This window comes from Ornithorhynchus anatinus, chromosome 5, assembly GCF_004115215.2.
Source record: "Ornithorhynchus anatinus isolate Pmale09 chromosome 5, mOrnAna1.pri.v4, whole genome shotgun sequence".
Lineage (NCBI taxonomy): Eukaryota > Metazoa > Chordata > Mammalia > Monotremata > Ornithorhynchidae > Ornithorhynchus > Ornithorhynchus anatinus.
In genome coordinates, this window is record NC_041732.1 from 95022528 (window position 1) to 95043074 (window position 20547).

Below are 20547 nucleotides of genomic sequence, written 5' to 3' on the forward strand. Positions count from 1 at the left end.
AAAGCTCCCAAAACACATCTTCGCTGCCTCTACTTTACCCTTTGCCCTCCTACGAAACTATTTTCCAATCTTTGTCACAATGCCACACTGGCATCTTCTACAAATCTCGCTTTTAAAAACTAGTACAACTATTTCAAAAGCATTTAACTGCGGTTTATATTATTTACTAATCAAAGTCAACAGTGCAATTCTGTTTGCGATGAGTTGACTTTAAAGATACCAAGTAATAACAAACTTATTTAGGTAAGTTACAATCTATAAACAGAAAATCAAAGAGCAAGCCTTCTCAAGAGAACATCTGGTCAGTCCTCTACCACTAGCAAGCAAATATATAAACTACCCCAGAGGGCTATAATCTATCATATTTAAAGAGTTCTAAGGAGGAAAACTCCACAAACTGCCTTAATAGCTTGTTTGGTGCTTCAGAATATGCAGTCAAAAAGTTGCCCATCTCTGCAGCAAAACCTTTTCCTGCTCAAACTGATTATTCTTTGCTCCTGTTCAGTCCTCTGTGGCCACGAAGAACAAGAGTCAACAGGAGGGTCAACTCTCCTGAGAAATTGGGACTGTGGTAGTGACAAGTCTAGCTGTGTTGCCAGTTTGGGGGGCTGCCCACCCCACGTAAGGAGACGGGGGATGGATAGAAGCTGGAGCCATGGGCTAGACTGCGGATCTCTTCGATCTCGGCCTCAACCGGAGTCAGATGCTCTGGGATATCTACCAGGCAGAGAACGGGCACTTTGAACCCCTGCCTCAAGCTGCGATCTAGTTCCCCACCAATCTCTGACTGCTTTCCCTTTTTGACTCCATATCTTGGATGATCTAGGGAGCCTCTTGGCCCTGGAGGTGCCTGAGTCCCCATTCCTTGGTCCTATATGTGTGTGTGGAGGGGGGAAGATAATGTGACTGTGTGATCCCCAGTCTTGTGTTTGCCTATGTGCCCTCCTCCTGGTCTTATGGGTCTCCGTATCTCATTTTCCCCAGGTTTATCCCACCTAGAAGTCCCCAATAATGCCCCATGCTCAAAATGAAAAATTGGCACCCCTGATCTTCTGTGTAAGCTCCTTAAAGACAGGGATCTTCTTTGCCTACTCTACTGAATTCTACACATCCTGACACTTAGTACTCTGCTCTGACTCAATAAATAATAACTCAATAAAACTCAGTAAGTACTCAATAAATACCATAGTTTGATAGTTCACACGGTGAACACATTTCCTTAGCCACATTTTACCAATGCAATTTGCCCATGCCATGACTTATTTGAATCTAGAGATTTCTTCTCCTTCCCAGACTAAGCAACCCTATGCATTTGAGCCTTTCCTCACAGGACCAGTCTTCTCTACGGCTATTTTTATTCCTCATCTAACGTTTTCCAGTTTCTATTTTCTTATATATGTGGTCACCAAAATTGGATATAATGATTGGATAACCCTCATTAAAAACATTTAATAATAACCAATGTTGAAGATAGTGGAAAGAATACTTTCCACTTCTTCAACACCATTCTCTTATTCATATATGTCAAGGTTGGAGTCTTTACAATCATAAAACTTATGCAAACAGAGAACATGAAATTACTGTCCACCAAATTCCACAAGACAGAACTAGGATGAACTTGAACTTGCACTGAAGTTTGAAGGTGGTATGTTCAAGATATCAAAAGGAAGCACTTCTTCATGTACTGCATAGTAGGCAGATCAATCAATCATATTTATTGAGTACTTACTATGTGCAGACCACTGTACTAAGCGCTTGAGAGAGCACAATATAACAGAGTTGGTAGACACATTCCCTGCCCATAACTAGCTTACAGTCCACAGATGGAACCCATTAGCCAAGGAAGTTGGGCAGGTACCAATAGGCTCAAGAAAAGTTTAGATATATTCATGGATTTATGGTCCAAGATGAATTTTTAGGGAAAAAAGTTAGAATTGTTAGGACAGAGATTCCATATCACCACCCAAAAGGATATCCTTTGAGGCCCCTAGGCTAGATAGACCACTTGGTCTGACTTAGAGTGGCACTTCTTACATTCTTAAGTTCAGTATTTTATTTTTTAATAGCCTCCAGATTTATTTGGCACTGCACCAAAAAATAAGTTCACTGATACACACAAACAATTGAACTAAACCTGCCTAAATAGATGAATGTAGCAAAACTTCAATATTCACAAGGGATTTGTTTTAGAAACTCCTGCAAATAAAGTAAAACCACAAATATGATTTGGCCGAGCAGGGAAAGTTTATTCAACAAATCATGGCCAGCCAGACTTTCTGAGAGGAGGGGAATGATCCAGCCAGCCAGGTCTTGAAAAGGAGACAGAGGCTGCAGCTGCTAGCTACCAAAGAGACAGTAGACAGCAAGGGCTGGGGATGGGACTAATAATAATAATTATAGTATTTGTTAAGTGAAGCGCTTACTATATGCCAAGCACTGCTCTAAGCCCTGAAGTAGATACAAGGTAGTCAGATTGTCCCACGTGGGGCTCACAGTCTTTATCCCCATTTTCCAGATGAGGTAACTGGGCACAGAGAAGTGAAGTGACTTGCCCAAGGTCACACAGCAGACAAGTGGCGGAGCCGGGATTAGAACCCACGTCCTCTGACTCCCAAGCCTGTGCTCTTTCACTAAGCCACGATGCTTCTCTACTATGGCCCGCCACTGCTGTTACTTCCACGAGCATGAGTCCAGCCAACACCTGATACCTTGAAGGACAAAATCTGCAGATGCCCAGGAACTACTGCATATTAAATTTATAAGTACAAATGTCTTACAAAATGTAGTAGTAATTAAAAATAATAATACTAGTGTTCATTAAGCGCTTGCTATGTGTCAAGCACTGTTCTAAGCTCTGGGGTAGAGACAAGTTAATCATGTCAGAGTCCCTGTCCCACTTGGGGCTCACAGTCTAAGTAGGAGGGAAAAAAGTGTTGGGAAGCAGCGTGGCTCCGTGGAAAGAGCCCAGGCTTGGAAGTCAGAGATCATGGGTTCGAATCCCAGCTCTGCCACTTGTCAGCTGTGTGACTGTGGGCAAGTCACTTAACTTCTCTGGGCCTCAGTTCCCTCATCTGTAAAATGGGGATGAAGACTGTAAGCCTCACGTGGGACAATCTGATTACCCTGTATCTACCCCAGCGCTTAGAACAGTGCTCGGCACATAGTAAGCGCTTAACAAATACCAACATTAATTAACAGGTATTGAATTCTCATTTTACATTTGAGGAAACTGAGGCACCGAGAAGTTAAGTGACTTGCCCAAGGACACACAGCAAGCAAGTGGCAGAGCGGGATGAGAACCCAGGTCCTTTGATTTCCAGGCCTAAGCTATTTCCCCTAGGTCACGCTGCTTCCATGTTCCATGTGCTGTCACTTTATGTTACCCTTTCTTTTAGCGTTGTCAACCTCATTCGTTTTGGGAATTTTATTCAGACTTTTAAAAAGGGATTTCACCGGGTGCGCTGCACATAAAGACAGAAAGGGATGGTTCCCACTGTGCCCGGCTAGTTCAAAAGGAGAACAAACAGCTCAACAAGCATTTGCCTTGTACAGAGGGCAGATAAACTCTTTAATCCTTTTTGTTACAAATCTGGTAATCTTTAGTTAACAAAAATTGGATTACTTCCTCCCCCTTCAGAGCCAGACGATCACTCTCTCCACCTTCAAAGCCTTATTAAAAACCACATCTCCTTGAAGAGGCCCTCATTTCCCCTACTCCCGCTCTCTTCTGCATCACTCTTGCTTGGACCCGTACCCTTTATCCAACCCTCTCTCAGCCCCACGACACTTATGCACATAAACCGTACAGTCTCACTGTAGACTGTAAGCTCCCTGCAGGCATGGCACGTGTCTACCAACTCTGCTACACTGTCCTCTCCCAACTGCTTAGTACGGTGCCCTGAAAGCAGTAAGCACTCAATAACTACGATTGATTGATCTTTCACTGCAACAGATTATGCCTTAAAGGCACTAATAATTTATTTCCCCAAACCAAGATGAAAATACACCTAAGGGATTGAAATTTGTGTCTGCCTTTCAAGAACAAAAAATGTATTATCTCGATGTAATGACTACCCCAAAACATAAAATGAAATTTTTTGCAACCCCATTTTATTGCAAATATACACCCTAAATATATTTGTGTAATGAGTTACATTTGGTTGAGTGGAAAAAAGAGATTTGCAAATTTAACACATAAGAACACTAAATAAGTCTGTTATAGTTGGCAAAATCATGCCTGGAAATTCTGTACACCTATACTTATTAAAAGGAAAAGGAGTTAGTATGTCTTCATCTATAAATCTTAATTAGGACATCATAGCTCTTAACTCACAGATCTTAGAGGTCAGAATGTAGCTTTTCATTTCTTATTAAATGTTAAATTTGAGGTGTAATGCATTCCTATAGTTGTAATAGTCCCGTAAAATAATAATTAGCTTTGATGGAGGGTTTAAGAAATTCTAGACAGCAATGTAATGGATTTTGTAAGATCTGTACATTCAAAACCAAAGGGACAGAAGTGCTCAAATTACAGGTGGCAAGGAGGAAAAAAATTCATGTTTTGAAAACACTCCCTTTAGCAAAAGAATCCTTAAGTTCTTCTACTACTTTGATAAGAAAACCTAATAGGATCCATAAGCCAAAGCACTTTGAAGAACAAGCAAATAAAAGAGCTAAATTTTATTATATTTACTTAGCTCTTCGTATGTATGTGAAGGGTGACTTTTCTCCTGTAAGATATTTAAAATAAATATTTCCGTGGGGACCATCCTTAAGCAAAGCATCTGGGAGGCTGGGGCATTAATGATTTATCATATTGCTTTCTAGCCAGGTTGGAACAAAAATATTTACATAATCATGTGCTGCCAGCAAAACAAATTTTTGTGAGTTTTAGTTATTTTACTAGTGACCTGAGATTCACTGGCAGTACAAACAGATGTTCCGCTAGAGCCCCAAACTACATCGCTCCAAAAATCAGAAAGCTGTTCAGAGGAACTGCCATCAAGTAGTCCACAAATAATTGTTAGACCAATATTTCAAAAATGATTCAGTTTAAAAGGTAAAGTGGAAATTTTTACTAGGAAGCAGCATGGTCTAGTGGATAGAGCATGGGCCCGGGAGTCAGAAGGACCTGGGTTCTAATCCCGACTCCATCACGCTTCTGCTGAGGAACCTTGGTCAAGTCACTTCACTTCTCTGTGCCTCAGTTTCCTCATCTGCAAAATGGGGATTAAGGCTGTGAGTCCCATGTGGGGCAGGGACTATGTCCAACCTGATTAGTTTGCATCCCCCTCGGTGCTTAGTACAGTGCCTAGCACACAGTAAGTGTTTAACAAATACCACTATCATCATCCATCACCATTAACCTTGAGGCAGCAGAGGATATGTTTAAATGCTCTCCCGCTACACACCAAGAAAAGAAACACGCTGAAGTGTTTATATAGCTTTTAGTATTTTATAGCTTATATAGTATTTATATAGCTTTTGCCAGAATAAGATTACAGGCTTCCCGTAAGTTTTGAAGGGGAAATTCATTCATTCAATAGTATTTACTGAGTGCTTCCTATGTGCAGAGCACTGTACTACGCGCTTGGAAATGTGACTGCATCATCAAGGGGGCGGGGCAAATAAAAAAAATCTTGAAGCAGCATGGTGTGGAAGAAAAAGCACAGGCCTGGGATCCAGAGGACCTGGGTTCTAATTCCACTCTACCACTTGGGCGAGTCACTTCACTTCTCTGGGCCTCAGTTCCCTCATCTGCAACATGGGGATCCAATACCTGTTCTCAGTCTTACTTAAACTGGGAGCCCCATATGGGATCTGGATATCTTGTATCTACCCCAGTGATTACCATAGGGATCAGCACTTAGTAAGCACTTAACAAATATCACAATTATTTTGAATGATCTCCCACACATCAACTAGGGCTACGCCCACTAAAGTTACGGGTGGCCAAGAAGAGAGCAGCTTGTCACTCCCCTTTATTCTCAATTTTCCATGTGTGGATTGATAAAGCCCACTAAGAGCACAAAGCCTTTTGCAAATATTAAACTATCAAAATTTGAAAGCACTTATCAAACAACCATATTTATGGAGCACTTACTATGTGCAGAACACTGTACTAAACGCTTGAGAGAGAACACCACAACAGAATTAGCAGACACATTCCCTGCCAAAAATGAGCTTACAGTCTAGAGGGGAGACAGGCATTAATAGAAATAAGCAATTTCAAAGACACTCATGTATCCCTTATCAACCCTCATCACCGCCTTATGAGCTGAGGAAATCCACCCGGATACTTTACTACCTCTATTAACCAAAAATATTCCTCCAATCTTAGCATTACACTACAAAAGACACTATTCACATGGAATCAAAATCGTTCTTGTTAAATGGATGAGATAAATGTAGTACACTTAGAGAAAAGAATATTCAAAAACCAAATTATTAGGCTCAACTTAAAAAAACTAAGAAATAATGAAAAACATCATGAGGAAAAATTGAAGCGTTCACACATGGGCATAACTTTAGAGAAACCAAATATCTATAATCTGTTACTGCATGTTTCAGTCTACTTTTCTGAAAGCAGATTTTCAGGAATCACAAAGACACTGTGAAGATAAGTAGGACATTTGAGGTATAAATGACAGGTGAAAATTGTTACCTGACAAAATTCCCTTTAAGGTCCATTAGAAACATGTGATGAGAAAAATGAAAGAGAAGGAGGAGTCCAATAATTGCTTCATTAGAAAAGAGTAAAAAGGGATAGAAAGAAAATCTTTTCTGGTATGTCTTTTCATAAGGCGTAACTAAATGATCAGGGAAGCTGAGGTCTTTAAAAGGCACTTCATTGACTTTCAAAGGTAAGGAAAGGTTCTTAATGAAACAAATTCACATTACAGAAAGGACTGGAATATTATGTTATTTATATCCAAAATCTCCAAGACTGTAATGGAGTATATTTTCTTGCTTTCAGAGAAGCTGCGTGGCTCATTGTGGAAAGAGCCCGGGCTTGGGAGTAAGAGGTCATGGGTTCGAATCCAGGCTCTGCCACTTGTCAGCTGTGTGGCTGTGGGCAAGTCACTTCACTTCTCTGGGCCTCAGTTACCTTATCTGTAAAATGGGGATGAAGACTGTGAGCCTCATGTGGGACAATCTGATTACCCTGTGTCTACCCCAGCACTTAGAACAGTACTCTACACATAGTAAGCACTTAACAAATACCAACATTATTATAATTGCAATTGGGATAAATTCTGCCTTTTTTCCCCGTTCAGTGCATTTTTAAAATATAAAAAAAAATCAGGGGACATTATTCTGCCTCTCTGGCCAAAATTGAGTTAGTAGAAGGAAACCTGACATTCTCATACTAATCATTCTCTCGAGCTTTACCGTTCTTTTCCCACCACCAGTAATATTCAACTCTTAGTTTCCCCTGTTCAGCATGGAACTTTAATTTATTTCCCCCATGAAGAGATGATGGAGTCTCCTGTCAGGGACGATGGATAAGCCTCAGGACGGAGAAGCACCAGCCTGGCCTAGTGGAAAGAGCACAGTCCCAGGAGTCAGGGGGCTGGGACTAGAACCCAGGTTCTAATCCCAAACCTGCCACTTAATCAATAAGATTTATTGAGTGCTTCCTGTGTGCAGAGCACTGTATTAAGCACTTGGAAGAGTACAACACAATAGAGTTGGAAGACACATTCTCTGACCTTAAGGAGCTTACCGTCTAAAGGGGGAGACAGAGATTAAAATCAATAATGGCCATGTTCCTAAATGCTATGGGGCTGAGGATGGGGTAAATATCAAGTGCTTAATAAATCTATGTGACTTTGGGCAAGTCACTTCTCTGTGCCTCAGTTTCTTTATCTGTAAAATGGGTACTCAATACCAGTTCTCTTCTAGACCGTAGGCCTGGTGGGGGCAGGGACTGTCTCTCTTTATTGCTGAATTGTACTCTCCGAGCGCTTACATAGAGTGCTCTCCACACAGTAAGTGCTCAATAAATACGACTTTATTTATTGTCATATTCATTCATTCATTCATGAATGAATGAATACTTAAAACTGAGACAAGATACCTGATTATCTTGCATCTACCTCAGCAATGAGTAGAGTGCTTGGCATATATTAAGTGCTTAACAAACACCACAATTACTGGAGAAACTGATTATAGTGCTGTTTTAATATCTGTCTCCCCCGCTAATAATGATTATGGCATTTGTTAAGCACTTACTATGTGCCAAGCGCTGTTCTAAGTGCTGGGGTAGATACAAGGTAGATTGTAAACTCTTTGAGAGCACAGACAGGGTCCACCTACTTTATTTTCATACTTTCCCAAGTGCGTACCATGCTCTGCACACAGTGAGTGCTCAATAAATACTGCTAAATAAATGATGGATAGCATTTGGCTTCCCAGCATTCACGCTACCTCAGCCCAGATCGGCAAGTTCCCTCTAGGGCAGAGTGGAAAGAGCAAGGAAGCAGCCAAGAACAAAGCATATTGAGAAGTACCCACCAAGGTTTTAGCCATGTAGGATGCATTTACGGCCAAGTGTCCATAGCCCGGGGCGGATGCCGGACCCTGGGACGGTGACCTGGAAGGTGGTTGACAAGCTAGTAAGGTTGGACATAGTCCATGACCCACATGGGGCTCACAGTCTTCATCCCCATTTTACAGATGAGGTAACTGAGGCACAGAGAAGCGAAGTGACTCCCCCGAATTCACACAGCTGACAAGAGGCAGAGCCGGGATCAGAACCCTGATCCTTCTGATTAATAATAATAATAATGTTGGTATTTGTTAACCGCTTACTATGTGCCAAACACTGTTCTAAGCGCTGGGGTAGACACAGGGGAATCAGGTTGTCCCACGTGGGGCTCACAGTCTTAATCCCCATTTTACAGATGAGGGAACTGAGGCACAGAGAAGTTAAGTGACTTGCCCACAGTCACACAGCCGACAAGTGGCAGAGTTGGGATTCGAACCCATGAGCCCTGACTCCAAAGCCCGTGCTCTTTCCACTGAGCCACGTGATTCCCGGGCCCGTGCTCTATCCACTAAGCCACGCTGCTTCTTTCCTGCCCACATTAGCTATTTTTCAAGATTCTTTCGGGGCCTGTAGAGCAGAATTGGTGGAACCAAACCCTGCCCTCAAGGGGCTTAGTCTAGCAGGAGAGACAGTAACCAAAATATATTCCAGGTAAGGGAAGCAACTGGAATAGCGATATGTATGGAAGAACTGTGCGGGTAGAGCAAGTTCTTAAATGCTTAGGGGATGCGACAGAGTGCATGGGTGAGGCAGTATTGAGGGAAAATAGGGAGGGAAGATAAGAGCTTCATCGAGGAAGGCTTCCTGGACAATGAATGATTTTAGTAGGGATTTGAAGAGGGGTTGAATACTGCTCTATCAGCTATACTGGGGGAACGACTTGCAGGCAGGAGGGAGGGCATGAGCTAGAGGTTGTCGGTGGGTGAGGTGAGAGTGAGGGACAGTGAGTAGGTTGGTATTAGAGGAGAGGAGTGTTTGGGCTGGAGTGTAGTGGGAGAGAAGTGAGGATCAGTAAGGGGAGAGCTGACTGATTTCAGAGGAAGGAGGGTTGAGAATGCCCCACAGGCAGCCTAGCGGGTGATGGCAGAAGGGGTCAGTAGAGGGGAGAGTGAGTATCTAACCAAGGGTCGCTGTCCTACAACTCTCCTCTCCCAGGAGAAAATAATAATAATAATAATGTTATTTGTTAAGCGCTTACTATGTGCAGAGCACTGTTCTAAGTGCTGGGGTAGATAAGGGTAATCAGGTTGTCCCACATGAGGCCCACGGTCTTAATCCCCATTTTACAGATGAGGTAACTGAGGCACAGGAGATGAGGTGGTGGGAAGCAGGATGAATGCCCCCTTGGAACACAGGGCAACAGCCACTATTTCCCCAAGTTTTTCCAAACAGTTGATCCCCGGTAGATAAGAGGGAACCAACAGAGCTATGATGGCATTGCAGGCAGTGACATTCTCTTGCTTTTCAATCAATCCATCAATCACTAGTATTTATTGAGAGCCCACCACAGGCACAGCACTGCACTAAATGCTTGGAAAGATACAACAGAATTCAGAGACATGATTTCTGACTCCAAGGAGTTTACAATCTAGTGGGAGATATAGTGGTGCGGATGCTACTTACGCCTTATCAAAAGTTCTAAGAAAGTATTTTAGTTTATTTTAATAGACAATGTTTTTTGATGATTGGAATTTACTCTTTTTATATAAACCTCGATTTTTTTTATTTTAATATCTATCCTCCCTTTTTTTGGTTTAGAACTAGGATCTTGGCAACAAATTAGGTTTTTGAAGGATTGTTGGAAGGACACCTGATGTTAGACTTCTGCTCTGAGGCATAAATAATGTTCACAGAAAATAAATGACGCTTGAATGTGGAATTTCATTTTCAACCGGAGACTCAACAACAACAAATCCCTTTCAGCTGCTCTTTATCCTCATCACCATCATCACAATAATAAAAAACAAACTCACAGTAAAGAAGGTGAATCAGATCACTTTCCTGGATTAGAAACTACACGGGGTAAAAATATTTTGAAGTTCATGGCCTAGTACGTTCTTTAACTCTACATTCTACAGGTTTCCAATACAAAGAAAAACACAATTCAGCCATACCTGAATGAGACATTTGCTTACATCACTAGCACAGAGAGCTTTGTTACAACTCAGCGACAGAGGGATCCACGTTATGAATATCAGGATAGCAACCAGAGGCATCACGATGTATTGGTGCTTCATGTTTCTTCGGGGCACGGAAACCGGGATCACCAGGAAGCACTGCAATAAGGAGGCTTGATTAAATGGACATGCAGAATTCTAAAATAATTGACCTAAAATCATATTATGCTGTTTTCCTCAAAGAGCAATCCCAGGACAAGTCAAAGAAATAATTTGGGAAAAAGTGGATTCCAATGTTCACATATGAAAGGCAGAAAACCCCCTGGGAGAGACAGCATATGGCCTGAATACTTCCAAGTGGAATGTGCTGGACTAACAGAAAAATGGATCGGTATCAGCTGGACACTCAGTTCATTTGCTTTTTTTTTTTTTGAAAGATACTTGTTAAGTGTCTTCTCTGTGCCAGGCACTGTACTTAGTGCCCAGGGAGATATAAGCTATTCAGGTTGGACACAGTCCCCGTCTCATGTGAGGCTCACAGGGTTACGCCCTGCGTTAGGGAAAACTTGTGCAATCGCATCTGCACTTTGATCGGCACCACATATGCCGCACAACCATTTCTTCCAACACGTTTTCTCAAGACAGACTCACGATGTCGGAAGACAGATCCCTAATTCCCTAACAGCATCTGTCCACAGCACACAATAAAAGCGTGGAGGATGATGTTCTCAGATGCAATCAGATGAGAAGCAGCACGGCCCCTGGAAAGAGGACAGCACTGGAAGTCAGAACTAAATCTAGACCCAGCTGTGTCACTTGCCTGCTGGGTGACCTTGGGCGAGTCACTCAACTTCTTCACGCTTCAGCTCCCTCCTCTGTAAAGTGGAGAATGAATACCTGCTCTTCTTCCCTCTTAATATCTGTGCCGCCAGTGAAGCAAGGATGGTACTCGATCTGAATATATTGTACCTACTCCGGCATTTAGCACAGTGTTCGCCACAGAGTAAACACTTAAATACCACAACTTGTATAACTGTCGTGATCAACCGCAGAAAGTTTCAAGATCCACTCCTTTACTATTTGGGAAGGAACACAACCTACATGACTATAAAATGATCGGGCCAGGCACTTCGTTTTATACATTAAAATTTCTCAAAGTCAAATATCAAACCCCAAGAAAATTTCATTTCGCAGGCACATCGGTCAATTATTTTTTAAGGTCTACCCTCATCACAAAAACTGGCCTCTGCTCTTCAACTTGAAATGACAATACAATAGGGTTAGGAGAAGAAGAATGAATGTCATTTGAACTTAGATTCATGCTGTAACAACCGTACTTTGAGCATCTCAACAAAAACAGGAAGAATTTAACACCGCTAAGTATACCCATAGTCCCCCAAAAACAATTGCTGGGGGAGCCCCTCACAGGGAACATCATCACAAAGCATCCTGCGAGTTAAACTGCCCAGTTGGGTTATTATATGTGAAGTAAAAAAAAAATGTGACCCACTCGGGAAGTTTTCTTGGTTTTCAATAAACAACTTAATTTCTTAAATCTCACACACAGCTTCTGGAATGAGAGATGCACAGAATTGTTGTGGCTACTGTGAATTCCAAACGTCAACATGTTATACACCAAATATAGGACACTCAAGAGACTTAAGGGACCTTGGTCAAATAGCAACTATACATGACTCAAGATTTTAAAATGAGACAGTAACGGTGAACCGTTAAGCATCTCTCAAAGTCCTAATCAGTCACCCTACTTTGAAACTTATATAACGGTGGGGATTGTCTCTATCTGTTGCCCAATTGTACTTTCCAAGCGCTTAGTACAGGGCTCTGCACACAGTGAGTGCTCAATAAATACGAGTGAAGGAATGAATGAAACGTCCCTGAGCGAAAACGGGACCACTTCTGGGGAGCCACAGGCATGGATTTGTGGGGAAACAAATTAATCAATGAAAAAATGCGATTTCATTCACCACCCGTTTTCCCTGTTACCACTATAAATGAAAACATTTTGTTCTGGGTTTCTTATTTGATGGGTTTGACAATTTCGGGCTTTTAAAAACCAATTCAGCCCCGACGCTACAAAAAAAAAAAAAAATCCAATGAATGGGGGTATAAATCAGTGCCGATGTTAGTTGCCTAAGCGTTACTTCCCGGAATTGTAGATTAAACAAAAGAACCAAAACTCCAAAGCAAAATCGCGACTGGTTTCTCCTCCACCGTTTCTCCTTGATTTTTCCACGACTAAACAAACGGCAACTCAGGACCGTCTCTGATCTCCAAAAGAAACCAGTTCTGGAGAGCTTAAAGAGCATTGCTAGTTCGTGTTTGTTGTTGTTGTTTTTTCCACCTGACATCTCCGAGTCCCCTGATCTTTCCAGGAGGGGAAACGGAGGCACAAAGGAACAAAATGACTGCCAGGATTCGGTCTAAGGGGTCTGGGGATGCTCAATCACGAGGCTTTCTAATCCCGCCGTGGCTTTTCACTTGAGGATGATGAGAAGAGGAGGAGGAGGAGGGAGAGGATGGATGGGGCAGCAACCTAGGCGAGGCCAGGTGCCCTAGGGGGTGGATTTCATTCTCTCTCCTGGGAAAGGTGGAGGGTTGACATTGGCCTAGAGAGTGGGAGCGGTGCAGCCCGGGGCTGAAGATGGAAAAGGAGGGAAAAGGAAGAAAGCCGAAAAAGTGGGAAAGCCACTTTCCCCGGGGGTCGAGGAGGGGAGCAGGGGCTGCGATGGAGCCGGCAGCAGCAGGAGGCCATAAAGCATCCCTCAAAGGCCTAGTCGGTCACCCCACTTCGGCCACCTTCCTAAACGTCCCCGACCCAAACGGGCCCGTTTTTGCAGCCGCCGGGAGACCGACGAATCCACGGGTGGGGGGGGGGGGGGGGGGGAGGTGACTTTATTGTGGAAGGGTTTGCACAGGGCTACGGATGGGTGCAGGGTGGTTGGTTTGCAGAGGCTGGGCCGTCTGGGCTGTTGTTGGGGAGCCAGGCGGGCCGCCCCGGGACGAAGGCAGGAAGGAAGGCAGGAAGGCAGGAAGGAAGGAAGGAAGGAAGGAGCCCCGGCCCCGGCCGGCCCTTCCCCGCCGGCCCTTCCCCGCCATCCCTTCCCCGCCATCCCTTCCCCGCCATCCCTTCCCCGCCATCCCTTCCCCGCTCACCGCCCTCCCGCCCGCCGGGCCGGGCCGGGCCAGGGCCGCCACCCCGGCGGCCTTTCTTTCTTTCTTTCTTTCTTTCTTTCTTTCTTTCTTTCTTTCTTTCTTTCTCTCGCTCGGTCGACGGGTGGTTCGGTGGTTGGTGGGGCTGCTCGCACTGTCCGGGCCTCTCTGCGAGGCGGCGGCGCCTCCCTCTCCCTTTCCCTTTCCCTCTCCCCTCACCCCCCGCCACACACGGCGCCGAGCGGGGCCGCTCCGCCTCGGCCACCTTAAAGAGACAGGGCCCTCAGCCCGCCCCTCCTTCTTCCCTCCCTCTCCTTCCCTCCTTCGGCATCCCCACACTTCTTCCCTCCCTCAGCTCCCACCTCCTCCTTCTTCCCTCCCTCTCCTTCCCTCCTTCGGCATCCCCACACTTCTTCCCTCCCTCAGCTCCCAACCCCTCCTTCTTCCCTCCCTCAGCCTCCATACGTATATTCCCTCCCTTCCTCCACCCCCTTCTACTCCTTCCCTCCTTCGGCATCCCCACACTTCTTCCCTCTCTCCACCGCCCCCGCTCGCTTCTTCCCTCCCTCAGCTTCTCCACACTTCTTCCCTCCTTCAGCCCCTCGAACCTCAGCCCCTCACACTTCTTCCCTCCCTCAGCTTCTCCACACTTCTTCTCTCCCTCAGCCCTCCACACTGCTTCCCTCCCTCAACACACCTGTATTCCTTCCCTCCTTCAGCATCTTCCCACTTCTTCCCTCCCTCAGCCCCCCGTACTTCTTCCCTCCCTCAGCTTCTCCACACTTCTTCCCTCCTTCAGCCCCCCACACTTCTTCCCTCCCTCAACCTCCCCCACTCACTTCTTCCCTCCCTCAGCCTCCACACACTTATTTCTTCCTCCCCTCGGCCCCCTCTATTCCTTCCCTCCTTCAGCATCCCCACACATCTTCCCTCCCTCAGGTCCCCACACTTCTTCCTTCCCTCAGCCTGTCCATCCTTCTTCCTTCCCTCAGCATCCCCTCCTTTTTCCCTCCCTCATCCTCCCCCCATACTTCTTCCCTCCCTCAGTCCTCCAGCCCCTTTTCCCTCCCTCAGCATCCCCTCTTTCCCTCCTTCACCCCCCCCACTTCTTCCCTCCCTCACCCCCCACATCTTCCCTCCCTCACCCTCCCACATTTCTGTTCTCCCTCTGTCTCCCCGCACTTCTTCCCTCCCTCACCTCCCACATGTCTTCCTTCCCTCAGTCACCCCACACTTCATCCCTCCCTAGTTCCCCACACTTAATAATGATGGCATTTATCAAGCTCTTACTATATGCCAAGCACAGTTCTAAGTGCTGGGGTAGATACAAGGTTACCAGGTTGTCCCACTTGGGGCTCTTAGTCTTAATTCCCATTTTACAGATGTGGTGACTGAAGCACAGAGAAGTTAAGTGGCTTGCCCAAGGCCATGCAACAGACAAGTGGTGGAGTCGGGATTAGAACCCACGTCTTCTGACTCCCAAGCCCATATTCTTTCCACTATGCTACACTTCTTCCCTCCCTGAGCCCAAGCCCTTCTCCCCTCCCTCATTCTGTCCCACACTTCTCCCCTCCCTCATTCTGCCCCACACTTCTTCCCTCCCTCAGCCTCTGTAAACTTCTTCCCTCCTTCAGCTTCTCCACACTACTTCCCTCAGCACCCCCTCCTTCCCTCCCTCAACCTCCCCCCTTCTCTCCTCATCCTTTCCCTTCTCTCCTCATCCTTTCCCTTCTCTCCCTCAATCTTCTCCCTCTTCTCTCTCTCAACCTCCCCCCTTACTCCTTCCCTCCCTCCTTCAGCTCCCACCACCGAACTTCTTCCCTCCCTCAGCCTTCCCACATTCTTCCCTCCCTCGCCCCAATTAATGTTGGTATTTGTTAAGCGCTTATTATGTGCCGAGCACTGTTCTAAGCGCTGGGTTAGACACAAGGGAATCAGGTTGTCCCACGTGGGGCTCACAGTCTTAATCCCCATTTTACAGATGAGGGAACTGAGGCACAGAGAAGTTAAGTGACTTGCCCACAGTCACACAGCTGACAAGTGGCAGAGTTGGGATTCGAACTCATGAGCCCTGACTCCAAAGCCCGTGCTCTTTCCACTGCACCATGCTGCTTCTCTAACACTTCCCCAACACTTCTTCCCTCCCTTACCCCCACTCTTCTTCCCTCCCTCAGTCCTCCACTTCTCTCCCTCCCCCACACTTCTTCCCTCCCTCAGCCTCCCCCACACTTCCTCCCTCCATCAGCCCCACAAACTCCCTCCGTCCCTCCCTCAGCCCCTCTCTTTCTTCCCTCCCTCTGCTTCTGCCACACTTCCTTCCTCCATCAGCCCCCTCCCACACTTTTTCCCTCCCTCAGCACTCCCATCCTTCTGTCTCCCTCAACTTCTTCTTCTGCACTTCTTCCCTCAATGCCTCCCCCACACTTCTTCCTTCCCTCAGCCCACCCCACGTTTCCTCCTTCAGCTCCGGATCCTTCCCTCCCTCAGCTGCCTTCATTCCTACCTCAGCCCTTCATCCTTCTTCCCTCACTCAGCCCACCCAACACTCCTTCCTTCCCTCATCCCTTCTCCTTCTTTCCTCCCTCAGCCAACCCGGCACTTCCTCCCTCCATCAGCACCCCCAACGCTTCTTCTCTCCCTCAGCCCCCCTCGTTCCCTCAGCTTCCATCCTTCTTCCCTCCCTCAGTTCACCCCACACTTCTTCCCTCCCTCAAACCCCCACACTTCTTCCCTCCCTCAGCACTCCCATCCTTCTTCCCCGCTCAGCCCCTTCTCCTGCATTTGCTTCCCTGAGCTGCCTCCCCTGCATTTCTTCCCTTCTTTAGCCTGCCTGGCCTTCTTTCCTTCCACAGTCATCCCTTCTGCACCCCCAGCACTTCTTGCCTCCCTTGCCCACCCTTCTTCCTTTCCTCAGTTAGCTCTCCAAAACTTCTTGCCTCCCTGCTCACCCTTCTTCCCTCCCTCAGTCCTTTGTCCTTCTACCCTCCCTTAGCTCACCAGACTGTCTTCACTCATTCATCAACCCACTTCCACACCCTCATGCCCTCACGCCCTTCTCTAATTTCCTGCTCTAATTCCCTCTTTCCTTCACCTTATTACCCCAGTCTGATCACCCTCCAACCCTCCTCACTTCCTGCCTTCCCCATCCCACCTCCACCCTCACTCTCTTCCTCTTCCCCAACCCCCACACTTCCCCTCTCCAGCCAAAGGAACACTTCCCCCACCTTGCTTGTTTCCTTCCTGGTGTCCATTCACCATCCACCTTCCAGCCTCCCTTGTCTGGGTCTTCTTCCCCCTTCCCACCCCATCCTCCAGGGGAGCAGTATCCTGGAGGAAGGGGGCAACTTACTTTGTGCAAAGCACACTACAAAGTGTGGAGGAAAAATACAAGGATAGCAATTGAGACAAAGACCCTTAAAGACCCTTAGAGAAGCAGCGTGGCTCAGAGGAAAGAGCCCGGGCTTGGGAGCCAGAGGTCATGGGTTCGAATCCTGGATCAGCCACTTGTCAGCTGTGTGACTTTGGGCAAGTCACTTTACTTCTCTGGGCCTCAGCTACCCCATCTGTAAAAGTGAGATTAAGACTGTGAGCCCCATGTGGGACAACCTGATCACCTTGTAACCTCCCCAGTGCTTAAAACAGTGCTTTGCACATAGTAAGCGCTTAACAAATGCCATCATTATTATTAAAGACCCTGGCCCACAAAGGGCTCACAATCAATCCACCAATCTTATTTATTGAGTGCTTACTTTGTGCAGAGCACTGTACTAAGCCCTTGAGAGAGTACGATATAAGAGTCGGCAAACGTATTCCCTGGTCACAATGAGCTTACTGTGTAGAGGGGACTTAAGTGGTGAAGCACAGACACCTAGAACAAAAGGATATTATGCAAATGCAATTAAAACAGGATAATTTCATTTCTGGGATCTCTAGACTTGCCTCTCTGAAATGTCCAGATTCCACTGCTGCTTCCTAAGAGCAGTGATTACGTTTTATAGTTCTCCTGTTTATTCCTCAAGGACCTACTCCAGTGCTCTGCCCCCCCTCCCCCCATAGGTACTCAGTTCTTACTAATATTGATAGAGCTGCCTTAATGGCTCTTCACAAAAACACATTTTTTTCACAGTTTTCATTTAACCACAGTTGGGCTACCCCTTTGCGTGGCAGTCAGGAATTGGGCTGAGGCCAATACCTATAAAACATGCAAGGTATCAGCAGGGCACCAGGGATGTAGCTGCTAGGTTTCCTAGGCCAGAAAGCACTTCCTACAATTAGTTCATTAATTAGCACAGAACTGCTACTTCCTACAATTAATTGCTTCCTAGGGTATACACCATTATCCCAAATACATATTCACGTCTCTCACACTTGATTCCTTCTTCTGCCTCCCCTCCCAACCCAGCCCAACTCACATCTCATTCCTGGCACTTCAATTTTTAAAGAAAGCAGCATAAGGAAGCAGAATGGTGAAGAGGATAGAGTATGGGCCTGGGAGTCAGAAGGTCAGGGGTTCTAATTCCCGCTTTGCTACTTGTCTGCTGTGTGGCCTTGGACAAGTCACTTCACTTCTCTGTGCCTCTGTTACTTCATTTGTAACATGGGGATTAAGACTGTGAGCCCCACGTGGGACAGGGACTGTGTCCAAACTGATTTGCTTCTATTCACTCCAGGGCTTAGTGCAGACCTGGCACACAGTAAGCATGAATACCACCATTATTATTATTATTTACAGTATATTAATTTGGGTGGGTATAAATATTAAGTAGGAAAAAGTTAGCATTTAAAAACTGCCCCTAGGTCCCTTGAGATTTTTGGCCAGAATGTAAAGATTTAAATCCAAACTAAGAAAACACATACTTTCAAGAATAGTAGACTAGAACTCTTTAAAGGTCAAATTTCAGTCCTCAACCTCACTCAGCTGAGCCTAGGTCCAGTAGGGGTTGAAAAATTGAGGGCCTACTCCATCTTAACTCCACTTCTGAAAAATCGTAACTGTCTGGCCAACATAAATGACTCCCTTAAATGGCTACTTAGGCTGGGTTTGAGGGTACTTTTTTATGGTATTAAGTGCTTACTATATGTCAGGCACTGTACTAAGAACTGGGGTAAATACAAGCCGATCAGGTTGGGCACAGTCCAAAACCCACATTGAGCTCACAGTCTCAATTCCCATTTTAAAGATGAGGAAACTGAAGCTCAGAGAACTGAAGCACAGAGAAGGTCACACAGCAGGCAAGTGGCAGAGTCCGGAATAGAACCCAGGTCCTTCTGACTCCCAGGCCAATAGTCTATTCACTGGGCCATGCTGTTTCTCACTTAGGTCCTAGCTCATACCTAAATCCTGGTTCAAGTAGTGGCATTGCAGTCCCAGAAGCAGATAAATTCAGATATATTTGTTATTTAATTTAGTCTAACGTCTTCACTGGAAGCAGGGTAGGACAGCAGGGTGCAAGATCATAGTCCCCACATGGAACAACTGACCATCAGACACAATCTCTGGCCAGTCAGGAGGCAGGCACGGTAAAGCAACCCAGAAACAGTCTGCCCTGCACAATCTAAAGATCTCTAGCTCTATTATCCTGAAAGGCGACAAGAACACCGGTCATAAAGCCTTCTCGTAATAACACAGCTCATTGTCTCTAGACTGTAAGACAGTTGTGGGCAGGGAATGTGTCTGTTTACTGTTGTACTGTATTCTCCCAAGTGCTTAGTACAGTGCTCTGCACACAGTAAGTGCTCAGTAAATACGATTGAATGAATGAACACGGCTAACAATTGTTTCAAAGAGAAGCCTGTGAGATTTGTTCCCTCATATTTGATATTTTTTAAACTGAAGAGCAATGTGACCCTGTTCATAGGGTCAAAGGAAGAAAGTAGAGGCCTGAATTGAAAGGACAGGAGTTAAGAATCCAGGTTTTCAGTGGGAAGCAACATTGTTAAGGAGAAAATACATGGCCTGTAGAATCTGGATCCTCAAGTTCTAGAGAAAAGATTGTCTTCTCTTACCTTACTATTACAGGCTCTCGTTATATCCCGGCTAGACTACTGTGTCAGCCTTCTCTCTGACCTCCCTTCCTCCTCTCTCGCCCCGCTCCGGTCTATTCTTCACTCCGCTGCCCGGCTCATCTTCCCGCAGAAACGATCTGGGCATGTCACTCCCCTTCTTAAACAACTCCAGTGGTTGCCTATCGACCTCCGCTCCAAACAAAAACTCCTCACTCTAGGCTTCAAGGCTCTCCATCACCTTGCCCCTTCCTACCTCTCCTCCCTTCTCTCTTTCTACCGCCCACCCCGCACGCTCCGCTCCTCTGCCGCCCACCTCCTCGCCGTCCCTCGGTCTCGCCTATCCCGCCGTCGACCCCCGGGTCACGTCCTCCCGCGGTCCTGGAACGCCCTCCCTCCTCACCTCCGCCAAACTGATTCTCTTTCCCTCTTCAAAACCTTACTCAAAAATCACCTCCTCCAAGAGGCCTTCCCAGACTGAGCTCCTCTTCCCCCTCTACTCCCTCTGCCATCCCCCCTTTACCTCTCCGCAGCTAAAGCCTCATCTTCCCCTTTTCCCTCTGCTCCTCCACCTCTCCCTTCCCATCCCCACAGCACTGTACCCGTCAGCTCAACTGTATATATTTTCGTTACCCTATTTATTTTGTTAATGAATTGTACATCGCCTTGATTCTATTTAGTTGCCATCGGTTTTTACGAGATGTT

The 20547-nt window shown here is 45.9% G+C and overlaps 1 protein-coding gene across 1 annotated transcript in view; it reads right to left on the reverse strand.

Annotated features, from left to right (window-relative positions):
* TWSG1 (twisted gastrulation BMP signaling modulator 1) overlaps positions 1–14062 on the reverse strand; it is a 56216-nt gene extending 42154 nt beyond the window's left edge. Inside the window, exons 1-2 of the mRNA XM_029066326.2 lie at positions 13843–14062; positions 10666–10827 (exon numbers count right to left, since the gene is read on the reverse strand). Of these exons, the coding sequence (XP_028922159.1) occupies positions 10666–10788 (123 nt within the window). The 5' untranslated portion in view covers positions 10789–10827; positions 13843–14062. The remainder of the gene's footprint in view (positions 1–10665; positions 10828–13842) is intronic.
* Positions 14063–20547: the final 6485 nt, after the last annotated feature.